The sequence below is a fragment of the Dermacentor silvarum genome, chromosome 6, assembly GCF_013339745.2.
Source record: "Dermacentor silvarum isolate Dsil-2018 chromosome 6, BIME_Dsil_1.4, whole genome shotgun sequence".
Lineage (NCBI taxonomy): Eukaryota > Metazoa > Arthropoda > Arachnida > Ixodida > Ixodidae > Dermacentor > Dermacentor silvarum.
In genome coordinates this window covers 140,647,398-140,667,332 of record NC_051159.1, presented here as the reverse complement: position 1 = coordinate 140,667,332, position 19,935 = coordinate 140,647,398, and the positions used below count along the sequence as shown (strand labels likewise).

The 19,935-nt window shown below is 45.0% G+C and overlaps 2 protein-coding genes across 2 annotated transcripts in view; both read left to right on the top strand.

Moving 5' to 3' along the window:
- LOC119456925 (synaptogenesis protein syg-2-like) overlaps positions 1 to 13,667 on the top strand; it is an 88,854-nt gene extending 75,187 nt beyond the window's left edge. Inside the window, exons 3-6 of the mRNA XM_037718742.2 lie at positions 3,675 to 3,810; positions 10,069 to 10,202; positions 12,069 to 12,270; positions 13,510 to 13,667. Coding sequence (XP_037574670.2) covers positions 3,675 to 3,810; positions 10,069 to 10,202; positions 12,069 to 12,270; positions 13,510 to 13,667 — 630 coding nt within the window. The remainder of the gene's footprint in view (positions 1 to 3,674; positions 3,811 to 10,068; positions 10,203 to 12,068; positions 12,271 to 13,509) is intronic.
- A 114-nt stretch (positions 13,668 to 13,781) lies between these two features.
- LOC125946347 (uncharacterized) lies at positions 13,782 to 17,583 on the top strand. Its single transcript, XM_049669142.1, has 3 exons — positions 13,782 to 13,799; positions 15,031 to 15,313; positions 16,729 to 17,583. The coding sequence occupies exons 1-3, from the start codon at positions 13,782 to 13,784 to the stop codon at positions 16,827 to 16,829; spliced, it is 402 nt and encodes a 133-aa protein (XP_049525099.1). The 3' UTR covers positions 16,830 to 17,583.
- The last annotated feature ends 2,352 nt before the right edge of the window (positions 17,584 to 19,935 follow it).

Sequence of the window (19,935 nt, the reverse complement as noted above, 5' to 3'; positions counted from 1 at the left end):
GCCTTCACACTTACATACAGAAGGGAAACCCAAGCGGACATGGGTGGAAGTTGTGCCACCATAGTTATCCCTGCTTTTATGATTTTGGTCAAGGACCAGCCTAATCGTGCTGCGTATTTCTTCATCGGACATCAAACTCTCTCTCTCTCTCTATCAGTGCACTAATAATAAAATGACTCTAGGTAATAAACAATGCCCCCACCCCCTCTTTTTTTTCAAGTTAAATATAATCCCTTCAGTCACTATGTACACATTTGTGTACGCGACATTGTTTGCCCCGTTCTGGCCAATGGCTGCAAAGAAAAACCACGGACGTTGAGCTTCGGGTATACTGAATCCTCTGCGCGCTCTGTGTGGCTCCAATTAACTTGAATGTGCTGAGAAACGCCACACACGACCCCACTTGCCGAATGTACTACTACGTTCATCTGCAGGTTTTACGTGTCGCGTTCCGTCACTAATGGCGAAAGTATATTTCGCTCTCATAATGCCTGCTCACAATATTTAACTTGTGCATGTGTTTCGAGTCGGTGATTGAATCCCTTCTTTTGAAAAAAAAATAAATAAAAACACACTCTGTTTGACTGTCTAGAATAAATGGATATTTAATTACTCTGTAATTATGAAGACTCACTAGAAAGGGCGCAAAACGTCATCCTAGCACCTTCGCTTCCTTTCAAAGAATCTGCAGTGCCTCGGAATAAAATTACGTAACTTAGACAGATTTACCGACAGTAAATAATGATAGAATCATAACTTGTTACTGAAGGAGGCAATGGCGAGATATAAAGGACACAATGGAAATGTTTTACCGCAGTCAGTACGTTCGTTTTTATTTCAACGCGACGCTCAACGGGTAGCCAATGTCATCGGCTTACTTCCGTATTAATGCACGGTGTATATGATTTTCTTTCATTTACTTAGTACTATGTGTTTCAGCTCCATATTCACACATGAACGACATCAATCGGCACTAGAATAAAGTAGGCACGCGTACAGGCAACGAGCGCCCCCCCCCGCCAGTGGCGCACCGACGGGGGGCGGGGGAGGCCGATTTAACCCCCCTTTTGTTTAACCCCTTTTCTTTCCTTACGCACTTGAGTACTACAACTAAGGTGTAAGACGCGCAATCGTCTGCACACTCGCAAAAAGCGCATTTTTTGACAATTTCCCGTGCAGAAATCGAAATTAGTGCTGTTTAGATGGTATTGGCAAACTGTCAACCCCCCCCCCCCCCCCCCCCCCCTGGCAGAGATCCTGGGTGCGCTACTGCCCCACGCACATGCAAACACACACTCATGGCAATGTATGCACATACTTATAGTGAGGGATCTTTAATAGACTGATATTGATAAGGATTCTACATCATCTTTTTTAATTCGAGGAACTACTGGTAAAATAGCGCTTAACCGATTAAAGGCCAGGAAGCATGCTGTTATCTCAACAGCAGCAACGCCAAGGCACGCTTTGTTGAATCTACGGTTAAGGTATAATGACATGAATTAGGAAGACAGTAAATCATAAGAGGTGTTAATTATACTTCCATTGCTTTTAGAGAGAGAGATAAAGGAAGAAGAGAGAGAAAGACAGGGAGGTTAACCTGTGTATAGATCTGCTGGCTACACTGTGCTGCGTAAGAGGGTTAAATGGAATTCAAGGTGAAGGAGTTAGAGTCAAACTCAAAGCAAAGAGAGAGAGAGAGAGAGAGAAACAGAAAACATATAGCAAGGTGTAGATCACGAGAACGTTCAGTTTGTGGCTCGATCCAGATGCGTTCGAAGTTAAGCACTGCGTTCATCGCATTCTGTGCTAAAGACGGTCTTGAACAGTGTTGAGGATTCTCTCTTCTGCCAAGGGCTCATTGTCCAATCTATCTATTGCGGTCGAGAGTTCCTTCATGGACACACTGTAGGGAGGGAATTCTCAATGGATCTGCGCAATCGTCTTCTCGCGTCCACGTTTCCCAGATTCAACCATTCTGATGCAGAATGAATAGCCGTTCGTGAAGGCATTGCAAAGCCTCAGCTGGTACAGAAGTGTTTATTCATCTGTGGATACCCAGGGCGGAAGGTGGAGCTGTAGTCGGGGGTTGAATTTATGGAGACAAACGTTTATAAATTCCATTGAGTTAGATTGTTCCAGTGTAATCTCGCGCGCGAGTGTTCGAAGCCTTGTAGCTGCATCCCTTCTCGACAATGGTGTTACCGTACGTTGGCTATACTATTGTGTACAAATTGGGAGGCTTCATAAGCACGGTCGTTACCATAGAAGCCCACGATGGGCGAAGTGTTCGCGCAGCTGGTCGCTGCAATTATGGTGACTTTACCACCCAGGAACGCTACTTCACGGCTTTACGATGCCGGTACAAGAAGGGCAGAAGGCGGGGCGAAAGGCGTAGCCGGTCCTTCCGAACTTCTCAAGGAACTCCTCCAAGCTAGTTGGCGATGTTTCAGCCGACACCGTAAGATTGCACTGCCTACGACCATCGCGACAGGATGAACAGGCACCGCTGATTAATGGAGCCGCACTTATCGCGTAACCGCCCCGGGAGCTATCCAGTGACGCCGACGACTAATACTGGGGAGCTTCTCTCTCATTAGTAGTGCCGTAATGGTTGAAACGTCTTTCAGCTACCCGGAAGGAGGCTTACTTGGCTGCCGGCCGGTACTCGTTACTTTCCAGGAAAGAAGACGGGACGCTGATATACAAGCGGGACACCACACACGTGTTCATTCGCGGTGTCCAGTTCTACTTTGTTCTGTCCGACTGCACTGGAAAACTTGCAGTCGAACGCCTTTATAACGAAGTGCTCTGGACCTCAGAACTCATTCGTAAAGCAGGTAACTTCGTTGTAAAGGTCGCGCACCCCACAGCTCACAATAGAACCGGGACAGAATTATTCCTTCGTTATAGAGGCCATTTCGTTGTAGAGGAGTTCGTTGCAGAGGCGCTCGACAGTACACAGAATCGGGATTCATGTCTATGTAGCTTCCAGTGAGTGAGTGAGGTGAGCGAGGTGAGTGAGTGAGTGAGTGAGTGAGTGAGTGAGTGAGTGAGTGAGTGAGTGAGTGAGTGAGTGAGTGAGTGAGTGAGTGAGTGAGTGAGTGAGTGAGTGAGTGAGTGAGTGAGTGAGTGAGTGAGTGAGTGAGTGAGTGAGTGAGTGAGTGAGTGAGTGAGTGAGTGAGTGAGTGAGTGAGTGAGTGAGTGAGTGAGTGAGTGAGTGAGTGAGTGAGTGAGTGAGTGAGCGAGCGAGTGAGCGAGCGAGCGAGCGAGCGACCAGACAAATGCTTGTGTGTGCCCTTAAGTGTGTCCATCGCTCTTCGCATGTACATGAACCAGGAGGAAGGCAGAGAAGCTATTCCCACCAGAGAGAGCTCAAGCAAAGTATTAAGTTTTTGGCGCGGTTCATTTAAGTAAAACAATTAGCAACACGATGGCGTACCAGTACGTGTTCAAATTGGTCTCTATCAGTCAAGGTGGGGAAGGTTTGTTTCCAGCGAAACCAATTTCAATCTTCCCGAAACCAATTTCAATCTTCCGTACGTGTTTTTGTAACTATCAGGGCTAGCAATATATATATATATATATATATCGTTACTGTTTTTCACTTCAATGCTCCGGCAGCTTTGTCAATCGTTGTCATCGCTTTCCTCTTTTGGTCTGCGTTTACGCAGGCGAGCCGCAGTTCTGTTGGGAGCCTCTACCTGAAAGAGACAGACCTCAAGTCGGAGGGCCTGTACGCGTGCGAAGTGTCGGCCGATGCACCTTCCTTCCAGACAATTCGCTCGGAAAAGGAACTGAAGATCTACGGTGAGTGCACGAAGCCGCGCTTACGAGCCTGTGGTGATAAAATTTCGTGACATAAAGGAATAATTTATTTATCAATGCTGCGAGGACCTTTAGGCATGCGAGTTGATGATAGTTTAACTGCAAACAAGATATAAATAATACAACACTAACGCATGAAACACACTCAGCACCATAGCTGAGGGACTTCAACACAAGTTGAAGTCCCTCAGCGATGGTGCTGAATGTGTTTGCGTCGTTGACGAGTTGAACACTCGTCAACGACGCAAACGTTTCTGGAGCGCATAGCAGCGTTAACAAGCTGAAACATATGCATGGACTCCCTAAATTTTATTACATCTGGTGGGAGCGTTTAGAGAAATTATCGCTCTGATAGCCAAGTCCATTACTGCTCTAATTATTATCCTGTTTCTCGGCGTACTTGATCAGAACATACCTTAACGTAAATGGCAATTGAGGTCATAGCGCTGCATCGACACGGACAAGAAAGACTACAGGGCGTGCGCATTTCTCGTCCGTGTCGATCCAACACTATGACCTCAATTACTGCAACGAACTAGCTATCACAAAAATTCTGTAGACCTTAACGTTATTTTTTTTATTATTCTGCGGAAGGTGCTGGAGGTTTCTTGTCGCGGTGCCTTGTTATGCTAGCTTAATGATTTCAAAGCATTTGGTGCTTGCTCGCTCACAGTTTGGTAAAGTTAGGCCACTATAGAGGCGTCCTCAATGCTCGTGTTACGTTTGACGCAGGCTGCACATCACTTGCCCCTCCGCGCTACAGAATAGACAGATACAGATAAGGTGCACGAAGGTTTTGTCACGGACACACCTTGAGCAGATGGCGCTGTCGGTCATGCTTACCAGAAAGGAAAACAAGTTCGTCAGCGCGACGCGTCCAAGTGAAAATTGTTTACAGGCAACGACTTGAATAAGCTGTACTGCAGAAAGGCCCTAGACAACACATCTGCTATCTTTCTTGAAAGATTCCCACGCTGTGAGCACGCTTACCCAGAATCTGCCACTTTTCGCCACTGGTAGACGGTTTTACCTCGATAGTCTCCCTGAAGTTCCAGACAGCGTCTCTCTAAATATCAAGGTTCTCGTTTGTCAATTTGGCATACTTATAGCAGTTTACGCCGGTGGCAGCTTCATTTCGCTAGCTGACTTTGCTGAAGAGCAGACGCCTCAGCGATACGTTCGAGTGCTACCCAATATAAACGCCAAAACTCTACATTTCCTAAGCCTTCTTTTTCTAGGGGATGATATACGATTACTTTTGTCGCCATTCCATCGTGCATTCAGAAGTAAAAAGGGCATAATACGTAATCTGCATCAGTCATGCGTTGTGAGGTGAAGCGGAAACAGGATAAAGAATCTGAAAAGCAAGGAAGCGCAATTTCGAGCTTTTACAGGGGATCGTCGGTGCGAGCTTTAACTCAATTTATCTTTTCCCGCCTCAGTTGCCTCCCTCCGCGCAGATATTTTGTTTCCGAAGCGGACATTCTAGCCTTCACGTTTCGCCGAGTTTGCTTTTCGGAGTCAGTGACTGTTTTTTATACCGGGGCAGAAAGAGGAGAGCCAGACGCGGATTGGGCGCTGTGTATGCGTATATATGGCATTTATGCTATCACGGCGAGAACATTGAAGCTGATTAGATTCACGAACCAACGTCACGTCATTGCGTTTCTTAGCGAGGGACACTAAGCATGCGAGTGACGGCCTGAGAACGAGAGGGATAGCAAGAGAAACGTTCGAGTGGTCTGGAAGGGGGACATTTTTTCCTCAAGAGTGTGTCGGGCCTGTTACTCTCCACTAAGGAAGGGGTAACGTCAGAGAAAAGCAAGAAGAGCACGAGGCCACTGTGTATGCGATTGCTGCACCCGGTATACTCTGCGACAACCTGAGAATTCAGTGCGAGCTCCCGCAACAAAACTGCGCTGCGCCTAACCTCTGTGCATCCGCGCTTCGAAACGTACTTCCCGTGAGACGCTGATATTGAAAACACTTGCCTCCGTCGTGACGTAGCGGAAATAAGAGGACGTCATTGACTGGAACATCTATACAAATTCTGTGAGATGGGCTAGGGTGCATTTGCCACTGCATTCTTATAGCTGCCACATACTATATAGGATGTCTTATGAACCAGCCCTAACTTACCTAACCTAATCTAAGCTCTCAAATCTTGCCGCTCCTCAAGCCGATTTCCCAGAGTTTTCGTTCATAAAACCTAAAATCTCTGTCACAGGCTGGCTGCTTTCGCTGAAATTGTTACTGTTACGACTGGCGCAATCGCATTAGTGAATGTTTCCGCGCTGAGGAAAAATTGAGAATCGAAAACGATTAACTGCAACTGCAATGCCTTTCGCAGCAAAATTTCAGTCCGTATTTGTCGAAATTGCTGCTGTACATATAGGCGCAATATTTTTTTTCACTTAACCCTAGGCTTTGAGAGCTGGCTGATTTCAACTATTCTACTATTTCAGTTATTCTATTCAAACACGTTAATGTGCTTATGTTTAGTGGCACGTTGAAGAAACCCAGACAGTCAAAATTAATCCGGAGCCCTCCGCTACGGCGTACCTCATAACCTACTGCGCAGTGTCAGGGCGTCAAACTCCATAATTCAAAATTTCTTAAATAATGTTTTCTTTTTGATCGACAAGATTAATACTTCATGCACGTATAAACTATTTCAGTATCGTTGGGCTGAGTCCTGCGATCTCAAAGTTCATATTTCATTCGCAATGTACCTGTCAAGCTAGCGGACACACTCAAAACACGTAAATAAAGTGTATTCACACACGCACATCTGAGAAGTCACGTAGCCGAACGATAGTGAAAACCAAGGACAGACTCGTGGCGAACAATATTCACACCGGCAAGCGTGGCCCCACCGTATACGGTGTGACCTCGTATTCAGTATTAAAGTATATACGTTAGCATATATAGTGTTAATAACATATATTCAGCGCAACACTACAGTGTTTAGCTGAATTTCAAAAATACGCGCTCGAAGGCTTGCGCCTACTTTCGCACCGAACGAGCTTGCGTCTTCGTGATTAACTGTCGCCCAAGAATACAGGCCACCAAGAACAGCCGATATCTCCTTTGCCTTTCGCTTAGCTCCGTAAACACAATTATCTTCCATCCAGTGCAATCCAAGCCAAACCACACGTGAATGATCGGTTGCTCGCACGCACAAGCCTGCCTTTCGCCGCCTCTGACGTCTTTTATTCTCGGGCTTTCTACACTAATTTTATCTTGAAATCATAAAGTCTCCTGTGGTTACTAAAGGGAATTATGGTGCTGCAAACGTTCAGCCACTATGGGAAAGATGGATAGTGCAGTCTGATCGTCGTGCTTCGGGGATTCAGACATTTTTGTGTCTTCGTTTGTTACGCTTTGTCTGGAACATCATTTGATGATGCGTGCTTGCAGAGTCTTATTACCCTCTGCATTAAAAAAAGTATAAATCGCTTTGCAATTTAGGACAATTTAGTCCTAAATTTCAAAGCGATTTATACTTTTTTAGTGCAGAGGGTAATAAGACTCTGCAAGCACGCATCATCACTGCTAATTGCCGTGTTTCCGCTTGTACATGCGTCCATGGCGTAATGGTTTCAGTATAAAGTTCCTGTGCTAGAGGTCCTGTGCTCGAATCCTGCCATCGGACGATTTTATTATTGTTTGTTTAATTATCCAATACGCAGTGCTTTCTTAAAAATGATCACCTTGCAAAGCCACAAAGCCATTTAAAGCCAGAAGGACGAAGTTAAGGCAAATCTATGCGCTACCCATCATTCCAATGCTGGCTTAACTGCCCTGATTCCAGCTCCCTCCCGTAAAAACTGGCGCCACAGTTCCCTGTGGTAATTGTATGAAACTCTGTGCTTGGAATCGACTGGATGTCTCTTCGATTTACGCGTGATTTCTCACATTCACACAAGAAGCCTGCGAAAGAGGGCTTTTTAGGTTTGCTTATCTAGTTCCAGATTGTAAGATGTATGTAGAATATCCGCTGACGTAACACGCGATCTCCTGCGCACGGTCATCCCTTACAGCGAGCTCAAGTAGCGAAGCATACTGAAATGTATAACAAGGGTCGATATCTATTCGGTGAAGTTAGGCTCTACATATACCATCATACATTTCGCCCACGAAAGGCAACGCTCTTTCATGAGTTGCAGTTTGATGCATCCCCAGATAACCCACACTTCGTTTCGGCTCGCCGACTGCGCAGGCAACCTCTTCATACGGCGCTTTATCGCGCATGTGGAGCGATTATAGGCTCTCTTAATGGCCTCGGGAGCAAAATAGGAACGGGGGACGTTGGGAACCTATGAGCTATAAACGAGGGGCAACGAGTAGCTCTTACCGCACATTGGTGGTAGGAGGCAATCTTTTCATGCGAAGCGCAGCGACGCTCATAACTTCCACTCTCTGGTCCTTCGGGGTCACGCCTAACATCCCCTCTAACCTTCTATTAAAAGAATGTGCCCCCGCAGTCTTTTTCGACTGCGGGCAAAGCGTTGAATTTTTCAGTTTTGCTTTTTTTTGTGCACTTAACCTTCGCTGAGGAAGCAATGGCTGAGGGCTAATAACCTCTTTAAGTAAAGCGAGCATTATATAAACGCCACCAATTTCGCGGAGAACTGCGAGTGTTGCCGAGCGTCGTTAATTTGCACATCTTCTGGAAGCACCCTCTCTTATCCCTAATCCCTATTTCTTGGGCCTGTGGGAACGCGCCACAAATGCATTGTGATGAGAGTGTTTTGGTGATGCTGGGTTAGTTCGCTTCTGCCCTAATGTACACGGTTGCGCCCTCCAGCTGCAGGGTGCTGCATTAACAGGATGGGCTTTGAGCGCGTCATTTGAGACCTCCACTTCCTTAAGTCACTGAAAAGTGATATGTGGCTAATTTAGGCAAGCGTTCAGCTATGGCACTGCTGAATATTGTATGACGTCGTGGATGTACCTCAGATGTGGCGGTAACAGGAAATGGCACTCGCAAATAATGAAAGCGTTTGTGTGGGCGCGTTCATTATAGAAAGAGGCCTTAATAGAATCTTAACTGCGCGTGTTACCTTTTGTGGCTGTTCTAATTACGTAGGGGAAGAATGAGCGCTGTCCATTTCTTCATCTGTATCGTAAAAAAAAACAAAAACAAAAAACAGGTGACAGCTTGCGTATACCTAGGTGCATAACATTAAAATTTATATGTACTTGTGAGCGAAATCGTGCCCTGCGCATTTCATTAACTAATCGAATACTCATGGTCACCGAAAAAAAGTTTTGTTTACGAGATCATAGGGTCAAGTTTCTTTACTGAAAGATCTTCATTAGTGTGAAAAGTAGTAGAAGCAACTAAATGATGAACACTGGTCTGTAACGTCTCATTCAGAGTACTAAACTTCACAAGTTCACTTGGCGTCTTCAAATGTACTTCTTCATACGTGTGCTGTCCTTCTAGTTTCATAATTAAAGGGACGCGAAATTGAAGAGCGAAGCAGTGTAAACTGACAAAGTATTCTTTCAAAGCACCATTTTACTTAATTTCGCAGTAATAGGTTGAATATCAGATAAAAAAAAAGGTGAAAGTTTTATTTTTTTTTTAATTTTCGCGCGGTAACCGCACCGTCAGTACGTCAGTGTGATATGACAGATTTCAAAGTATTTTATCGTATTTCGCTCGTTGTGGTGGCAGTAAAAGGAATCTAAACTTGTGGCTCTTTTACAATACAATGCATTCGATATTTACTGATAAAATTAGGCTCAAGCAGACACCGTCAAAATCTGTGACGTCATGGTTGGCTGTTGCGGGAACTTCTAGGCAGAGTCATCAACCGACTTGCGTTCTTCCGTATTTTCTGGCTTAGCAAGCGTCTTCTCAGGGTCAGAGTGTCTTTCTTCGCATTGTAGAAGTGTAACTTTCTGATATACAGCTTGAATCGCTTTTCTCTTTAATGTCTCTTAAACTCTACATTAGAGAGTTTTCGTGTAGCACAATCAAGTGCGTTAACTTGGGTCGGACAGAATCGGGAAAGCGCACGGCACTAGGGAGTAAGAGAGAGCTGCAGAAAGTGTTAATTATAAGACAAGCGGCCATGTACCGCAACAATAGATCCCAGCACTATGATTAATTAATTTGTTTGTTTGTTTATTTATTTTTTTACTTGAATTTCTTACATTTTCGAACATTGCTTACCTTTTGCCATACACCCACCGACCTCATCATCTTTCTTCGTGTACCTCTTACAGTCTTACCAAAAAAGGGCCCCGAGATTCGCGGCACCAAGCCACATTACAGGTTCGGAGACGCTGTGAACGTAACCTGCCGAGCAGACGCATCAAAACCGCCCGCAGTACTGGTGTGGTACATCAATGGTGAACAGGTCAGTATCATAGGTTATGGGCTATAAAGAACCGTGGACAAAAGTCTATGCTACCAACTTTTTTTTAATATGTTGCTTAGAAGAAGTTGGCACCTTTAATTGGCGCCGGCTACTCCTTTTCACGTATAGAGACGTGCAAATAATAAAGGCCACAGATACGAAAAACAAATCACTTAAATTCACACTAAAACTGAAAGTCAAGTCAGAAACACAACAACACAAAATCGAGTCCCACAAGTACATTAAAGCCCCACTAAAACTGAAAAAATTAACTCAGAAACACAGCAACACCAAGTGCACACACATAAGTACACTAAAGCCACAATTAAGTTCAATCCCATAACTACGCTATAATCAGGGCACAAAAAGCAAACACGTAATAGGTTCACATTAAGGCACATGAATCCAGGAATTAAATGGGCCAAAATCAGACCAAATTAAACACGTAGAGTGAGTTTATCACAGACAAATACTCTACTCAATACATTCCGAGAATATCACTCGCTTCCAGAAATCTTTGGAACGCCATTAACGCGCGTCTTTCGTCAGTGCGTTTACTTTTGCCACTTTCAGAATAACGATGACAGTGTTTGTGAATGTTGTCCATACATTTAGACAGAATGCGATATGCGCAGTGATCTTCAGTGTATACATGAAAGGGATCGCCATGGTTAGCAAGTATCGAGCATGGGAATCGCGCAGACATTTTCAAGTGAACCGCGTTATGCAAAATTCAGCCGAGGGATAGAGCCATTTTATTGGTTCCTACTGAGCGCTTCGATTGTTTTTGTTGAAGTAATAGATGTAATACTTATTTTGTGAGTGATTTTTATTTAGCGAGAAGTACTGAACCTGTTTTATAATAATAAAAAGAACCAATTCCTCCTGCAGTGCGGGAGGGTAACACGGTGAAGGTAAAATGAAAGTGCGTTGTACATGTCCTTTGACAAAGTCCACTGCGATTCAGTTATGGTGCTACCATCTTCACAAGTTCATATGACTACTTAGGTATGTGAAATGTAGGTGCTCTGGCCATTTTTGGTTATTTCTAAAATATTTTCTTCTAGTACAAAGAAGTAGATACGGTATTTTCCACTTCACCTTGTCCACAGTAACATTTAAGACAGAAATAAGGGGCAAAATGACTCGAAATGCACGTTTCTGAGCACTCGTGGCTTTAGACACGTTGTAATTATGTGTACCAGCCAGCATTTCCTCAGGGTACAAAATTTGTCAGCGTTTCTATGGCTGCAAACATCTATCTATCTATCTATCTATCTATCTATCTATCTATCTATCTATCTATCTATCTATCTATCTATCTATCTATCTATCTATCTATCTATCTATCTATCTATCTATCTATCTATCTATCTATCTATCTATCTATCTATCTATCTATCTATCTATCTATCTATCTATATATGGAATTCTTGAAACTTCGGTCAAAACATCTCAACGCGCACAATCAGCGCACCTGCATTTGAGGGCAAAGGAAATAAAATTAAATTCTGAGATTTTACGTGCTCGAACCACGATCTGATTACGGGTTACGCGGTAGTGAGGAGATGGGGATTAATTTCGACCATCGGGGGTTCTTAAACGTGCACCCGACGCACGAGACACGAGTATTATTTTTTTTTCCTTTCCGCCCCCCATCGAAATGCTGCCGCCGCTGCCGGGATTGAACCTAAGACCTCTAGCTCAGCAGCGTAACGTCATAGCCACTGGGCCACCACGGCGGGTGCAAAGCAAACAAGTATACAAATGCAAAGACGGATCTTCATTGGATTTTAATTATTCTACTTTCATTTTGTGCTGTTTGAACGACTCGTTTTTTTTTTTTTCGTCTTCTCTCCGCCGCAGCTGCCCCCATCGCTCGAGAAAGTGCACCCCATCCTCCGCGACGAAGACCAACTGTACCACTCGTCCCTAGGAATGACTTTCACGGCCGAGCCCCGCCACTTCCCCTACGGCATCATGAAACTAAAATGTACGGCCACTGTGTCCGAGGCGTACTCGTTATCCAGCGAAGAGATCGTCGCTGCGCAGGACGCCAAAAGCACGCGTAAGTGAATCGTTTCAAGCGTCTTTTGTCTTCAACAAGCGCGGAAAAGCTCTCTAAACGTGCACCTTTATTGGGCGTTGGATCTTAGCGCACCGTGGTGCTAATGTCTTCCGCTTGTCACTGACTGACTGTGCCAATTGCTTTTCAAATAGTTCGTTGTTCCTAGCTCTGCTAGAAGCGTATATGCAGGGCACTTGATCAGCACAACACTGTCAGTGTCAGCACAGCGAAGATTCAACTTGGCGCAGGCGATTGCCACGCTGCTGGCAACATCTTCTAATATTGCGCTTAAACAACTGTGCATAACAACTCACGCGCCCAAAACTTTGCGACAGACACTACCCCTGCTATCTGGTGGCGTAAAAGCTTTCGATAGTGAAATAATGATACGAAGGAAATCTTTTAAATTTTTATTGTTTGCATAGGAGAGCCATGCAGCAGTTCCTGTTGCGATGTTTTGATTACAGCGTCGCAACATGCCCTCACTAGTGCCATTATTGTCAGATAAGTTCTCTACAGTATCACAGTGCATGTCTATGCTAGTACGTTTAAGCCAAGTTAAAGCTTTCTAATTGTGGCACGCCTAGTATTTACGCATAAAGTTAAACAATCAGAAGAGTTCCTCACAACAACTTACGCACCCTTCCGATAAGTCGGTCATGCGTTGGTTAGCGTCTTAGTTTCGGCACAAAGGAGGAGCCTTGCCAGTACCAGAACCGGCGTCACTATACTTGCGCCTTAGAATGCCAAGAAAGGAAAGAAAAACTGCCTGCAGAAAGTTTAACTAGTTGGAAACCTGACGATATTTAACATTTTCCAGCGAATTCCTTACTTTTCTGCTCCCCTCCCCTAAAGGTGCTGGAAATATTAAAGAATTAAACAAATGCCAGACGTCCTCCCCTTCACTTTGTAGTGTAAGAAAGATAACTGGCTTCGTAGCTACCACATGACCTCAGCGTGGCTCGACAATACTAATCAAGAACATTCTAAAGGATGATTTCGAGTGACAGCAATATATAAAAAAAAAGCTAATTTAACACAATATTGAAACGCTGGCAAAGCGTTCATGAGCTCTTCTGCAAAACTGTGGCAATATACGAGTATATAGAGTAGGGGCGGTAAATTCTCAAGCACGAACTGACAATGACGAGTCCTTCTGCAACGTCGCTTGACATTACAGTCGAAAGAGGGATTCCTCCCACGTTTTGCTGTTACCATTTCTCCCTCGTTCTGTGCCAGGCTCCGGGGATGACAAGCCCTCGATCACGGGAGGCCAGGCGAGCTACCACGTTGGCGACCTGGTGAACGTGACCTGCAGCTACTCTCGATACGGACGACCCGTAGAACTCCAATGGCAGCTCAATGACAGAGAGGCGGGTGCACCCATTTCCTTTTGAAGTTTCCACTGCCAATTATAGCAGCGACATAGGGCCGCCATGAGATGATTAAATTAGTACCTCTGCCTTCTACCCAGTAAACAACTTTGGACATTAGTATACTGCTTCCGTCAAATGACGATCAGGTATGCAGTACTGCAGTCTGCCAGCGACCCCTGCGCCATCTGTCGCGCATCTGGGTGGGAATTCTGAAATTACTGGCGGTTTTTAGTGTATTTAAAGTAAACACGCGCATTTCGTTTTTTTTTTAACTTCCGCCTTTCGAATTCACTTTTTAAATGCTGTGAGTTCACTGGCCTGCAAAGCTCCCCTGTAGCTCTTCATCTCGCGCCAATTTAGACCTACCCCCAACCCAACAAAAGGAGAGATCTCTCGTCTGCGCGACTGTTAGGAATACGGCATATTCCTAACAGTCGCTCAGGGAAAAACGCACTGACATTATACCAATCTGTTTTTCGCTTTCGGGGTGCATGCGTGCGTTCTAGTTTGAAACGTAGCGCATTCTTACCACAAGTGCAGAGCGCCAATAAGGAAACGCACTCCTAATGTCAGTTTTGTTTCTGGTATTTTGGGCGTATTAGGTGGAAAACTTGTTTTACTAAATGTAAGTGTAGGGGATGTTGGCATCATTTGTGATGTCGACTATTTCTTCTCGCTTAGGCATACAAAGAACAACATCATAGGTCTTCTCTAAAGATAATACCAAATGAATAAACAAGCAGTAAGCGAAATTCGGAACATAATTACGCATAGCGTGTGACGTCTGCGGCAGGGAAGAGAACATCGAACATTTATTGTGTCACTGCGATGGATTTCAGTCGGAAAGACGAACATTATCTAACGCATTGCGACGACTGAACGATTGGCCATTGTCCGTGCAGGTGCTACTTGAAGACGGTCCCCATCGCTCGTCGGCACACAAAGCTGTGAAGGCACTGTTGTCTTTCTAGAGGGCGACTGGCCTATGTGAACGCCTTAGAATTGCTCAGGCCTCCGCGTGAGTGCGCGAGCTCACCGTCCTTCCTTCCCCACCTCCTCTCTCTATCCCATCTTTCTATTCCCTCTTTCCCGTTCCCCAGAGTAGGGTAGCCAACCAGACGTATTTCTGGTTAACATCCCTGCCTTCTCTCTTTCTCTCCTGCTCCTCCTCAATTTACGCATAGTTCTATGAAAGTCGAAGGGAGCACAAGGGCTAGAAGGAGGTAATAATTAACAGTTTGTTTTAAAAAATATGATACGTTCACAAACAGTTTACACATACTTAAAATAGACGCGTTGCCCTAAAGTTATGCGAAGAAGCACGCTTTCGCACTTTTGCATATTGTCTCTAGGACAATATGCAAAATGAATCCTGGCTGCGCAGGTGTCGAACCGGTACCTGGTTCACTATCCGATTCAGCGGCTCGAGTCCGGGCGCCAGGTGACCTCGTTGGGACTGCGCTTCACTGTGCGGCCCGGACACTTCGTGCACGACGAGATGCGCATCAAGTGCATGGCCTCGCTGCCGGGCGCCGCCAGGGGCTCGTCCGCCTCCACGTCCTCGTCGTCAGCCGGCGCTAGCGGCGACTCGTACTCCGAGAGGGAGTTCGTGCTCGGCAGCAGCCATCGCTCGTCGGGGCTCCACGTGCCTGGGCACTACGGCGCTGGTGAGGCCTGCTGCTGATGACACAAACGACTGCAGCGGTCTTGATTGATTTGTTCTCGGGGTTTAACGTCCCAGAGCAACTATGGGGCTGTGAGAGACGCAGTATAATGCAGGGATCAGGATGAATGTTGACCACCTGGGGTTCTTTGCCAGCGCACATAAATTTAAGTACACGAACGTTTTTCTTTCTTTTTTTATTTTGCCCCCATAGTAATGCGGTCGTCTGGAATCTTACCCGAGACCTCTATCCAGTAGTGCAACGCCATAGCCGCTGAACTACCTCGGCGGGTAACTGCAGCAATGTTAATACCACACTACACGTTGCAACTGGTAGGCCAGTGTGCAGCTTTGGGCTTCAAAGGTGCTGTACGTTTGGTGCAGTTGTGATACGGTGCGGTGTGATACCGCATCGCTATCACAAATTGTGCCTGGGTGACACAGGGTGACACTGGGTGACACTGGGTGTCACTGGGTGACACTGGGTGACACTGGGTGACACTGGGAACCGTGATATGTTACATGTCTGTATGTGTGTGTAAGATTGACATTTTATGTGAATATGTGGCATCTTGAGGAAGTGTGTGCGTGTGACAGTTTTCGCACAGATAGTCTTATATGGGTTTTTCGTTCCTTCTCTTGCTCCTTTTCATTTCCTTACTTTCTTTTCTCACCAACTTTCGTGCTCCTTTTTCCCTCCCTCAGTACAGGGTAGCCAACTGGAGATACCATCTGATTAATCTTCCTGTATAAATACTTTACTTGTATTTCTTTCTTATGGGGCGTAAGACGTAGGATGTATAAATCCGACAGCAGACGTGAGCATGACCAACAGGCCTCTACATCTCACGAGCGCTCAGAGGTGTTGGTGAAAAGCAAATTATCTAGATTTTAAGGCAACGAAAGGAATTATGGGCCGGGATAATGCAATGAGTATATTTCAATTATTTTCCTCACCCATGCTATGATCAAAATTGGGCAGTCGTGAGCGCTTGGACCATAAGAAAAGAATATATTCGAGCGAAAGGAATCGCTAAATTATACAGGCGACGCTTTCATCGAACACAATAGGAGAGGTACTGAAAACTCACGCTTGTAAGACTTGTAAGACTTGTAAGCGCGGAACAACCATTTTCACGTGAAGGAAGTTGACACCACTGCGCATTGTCATAGGAGTTGCTACTGCAGCTCGAAAGCTATGGCGAAGCACACTCAACTAGGTTCCTGTTTCCAACAGACCAAGCGATTATCACTGTAACCTTGAGTGAGGCGCTATTTCCTTCATTCGATGAGGAAACTGGACATCTCGTTTCTTGAAGCATTTTCCTTTTTTCATCAACATTTCGCTTTATAAAAAATTCGCGAGCTTTGACCGTAAGTGTCTGAATTATAACTCTATATTTTCTATCTTTTTCACAGTCGCTGATTCCAACGGCTCGCCACCTCTGACGTCACTGGCTCTCTTCATCCAAAGCTCAGCGACATTGCTCCTTTTGACGCTACTGCCAATGGTTTCGTGAAGCAGCCTTGACTCAGGATCAAGTTCAAGAGTTTGTTGTATACCCTTCCACCGACTTCAGTTCATGTGTTTCTAAAACACCGTATTTACACTTGTTCGATTTTCGATGTGCTTAACATCATTTACACAGTTGTCTTGGGCATGAAAAATAATGTACATAAATCAGTGCCTTCGATTCGCGTCATCGATGACATCGTTAACAATCAAGGGTTGAGTGAGTGCTGCAAACAAATTGTGAATAATCGTGAAACTGTACATGCAATTAACGCTCCCCAAATAACCGATGATGTGCGCTTTTTAAGCCATGACGTGACGCTGGAAGGTTGGGAGCCTATACATTTCACAACGGACGGCTAGTGTGGATAGAGCGGTTGTTTTTTTCCACGGTATAGTCTTCAATTGAAGCGACTGCCTGGCTTGATGGCGTCGCACTGAGCACGCGTAGGCCTTCTGTCGTCTGGGAGGTGTCTGTGCAATGCGCGTTGCCACTGCAGAGGCTCGTAAGGCGAAACTAGATTTTTATTGTATATGGACACTCCGAGCGCATTTCTGCTGTCGGCGTCGCCGTCGCCGTCGCGGTCACCGTGAGGTTCCGTATAAAGTCCAACGGCGATAAAATCGCCGCCGCGCGCCGTACGCTCTGTGTGCGAGTGAAAGCGTACGAGGGGAGCCGGCAATCGCGGCTTCACGTAGCGAACGCCAGGGAAGAAGGCAGGCCGGAAGCGCGCGGACGTCTTTCGCGCGCGCGAGGCACGGGGGTGGGCGACGGAGAAAGATTAGGGGGGGGGGGGGGGGGGGGGGGGGGGCGTGCTGCTCTCGTCGGCATGCTGCTCACAGCGCGGCCGCGCCGTATCTTGAAAGCGATCTGCGATGCGGGCGAAGTGTGTGACCGCGTGGGCCTTATCTTCAAAACGATCTGCGATGGGGACAAAGTGCATGCGCCGAGTGCCGGCAGCTTCGTATGCGCTCTGCTTTCGACGTTCGCGTTGAAGCGAGACGACAGACAGCGCGAAGGTAAACTTGCCCGCTGCTGCTGGCGCGCTTTCTCACTCCGGTGTCTGCACCGCGAGATTCCGCGGTCATCGAGCGAGATGTGTTCATGTTTACCTGTGCGCGCGTGACACCGGGCTTGTCTATTTAGTTAGCAAGTGAGTGTTTGCAACATTATACGGCCAATTAAACTACTATACTTGCTTCGTATAGCTCTCTACTGATTTGCTATCGCAATCGATGCTTTGCCTTTCGGGCGAAACTGCTACTTTTTTTTTTACTAAGCTTTCAATTCTTTTCCATCATCTATGATACCGCACGGAAATGCAAGCGAGGATGAGATGGTACAATGCTAACTGTACTACAATGATATTTTATTTAAATATAAAATGAGTTCATGCTACAAAAAATTATATTACCTAGCATTGCCATCCCCCAAAAGAGAAAAAATGAATGCTTGGGTTATTAGGTCTCATTAAGAAAGTGAGCAGTTTAATTACAGTCCAGAATAGTAGAAGTGAAGCAGTTGCACGACATTTTATTTTTCTGATACAAAAAGAGAAATGGTTGTTTCAATGAGAGCTGCTGCCTCGTGGTAACTTCGAGTGTTTTCCTACCAGGTTTTATTTAGTTATGTTAATGCAAGCATTCTAGTTGACATTCATGCCAGTACGAATGTTGGCAAATGTGACGCATTTTTGTGACGCAATATGTGACATGTTGGGTTATGTGATTCTCATATTCTTGCTGAAAGTGAATCGGCGAAGAAAAAAATTTGAACGGGAATGCATGTGCGAGCAGCATTACAGTTTATTTAGGCTGTCTACTACTTTGTCAGAAAAAGTGTTCTTCGACATCTTCTGCGTCTCTCGTTCTCGATACATCGGTTCGTCCTACTGCACACTTTACTGGGTTCAATTACATTATATTCAACGTGTTATACACTGCATGGCTTATATTTTACACGTGCTGATGCTCAAGATGTACTAGAATTTCCCAGGAGGCACCGGTACCAGTGCGTGCATGACCTTTCTCAAGTGCACTGGTTCGTAAGTTGAGATAAGTTTACATAATAGAGCCACATAATTCCACAGCGTAATATAAACTTTTGTTTAACAGCTTGCGTTCCTGTTAAATGGAAGCCTTTCACTCATATGTGCTTTTTGAGCTGCCTGTACATTTCCGGATACAGATTATGTGAATCCAAACAGGCTTCCAATATCGGAAAGAAGTTATAACATACACTGGTAGGGAGTTGCCTATCCTTCTCCTACATGTTTTCGCGCCAGCATACAGCAGTGAATCATGTATGTCATGGAGGTACTGACAAGCATTTCCGAAAATGAAGAGTGTGACTGTCGGTAAACGGTATTAAGAAGGAAATTACAAAAAATACTCTTCAGTGTACCTTTATTGTAAAGAACTGATATGTAATATATTAGTTTGATGTCACACAAAATACTTTTTTTTAATCCACCGATATTTGCGTGGCTTACATTTTGAAGTCCTAAACATACTCTGTCTTGTCTTTGAACTGTGTTCTATGTCATAATTTAGGGCCACGTATATTTAGATTGAGCACTCGATGAGGTAGTTTGAGTCGACCAATGGTTATAATTTTTCCTAATGCAAGAAAGCAAGCGGGTTCAACAGTTTTACATGCATTTTTTCTTGCCTGATGGTACTGAAGGGCAACATGCTAGACTTTGCAGCGTATTAATTGTCAACTATTTGTTTCACGCCCACACACACACACAAAAAAATACATCGCTCTGAAGACGTTCAATAACGTGTTTAGTTACACAAAGGTATTACCTATGATGCCCTATTTCTGCAGGTCACTTGTAAATAAAAGGGTTGACCAAACAGACCTGTGCTGAAGTACCCTACGCTAAGCATTAAGAGGATAACCTCAACATTCATGTTCATTTTAGGCTGACTAATGCTAGTTGATATGACCTCGATGGCGCTGTTGTATTCTCCGCAGACGTTTACACATGTATACTATTGCCACTGTAAATAAATACATGTAAAAATCTGTATATAAAAATTTTCCTTTCGTTACAACCAGCTGTTGTTTGGTATTATTGCTTAAGGAGCTAATACAGTCAAACCCG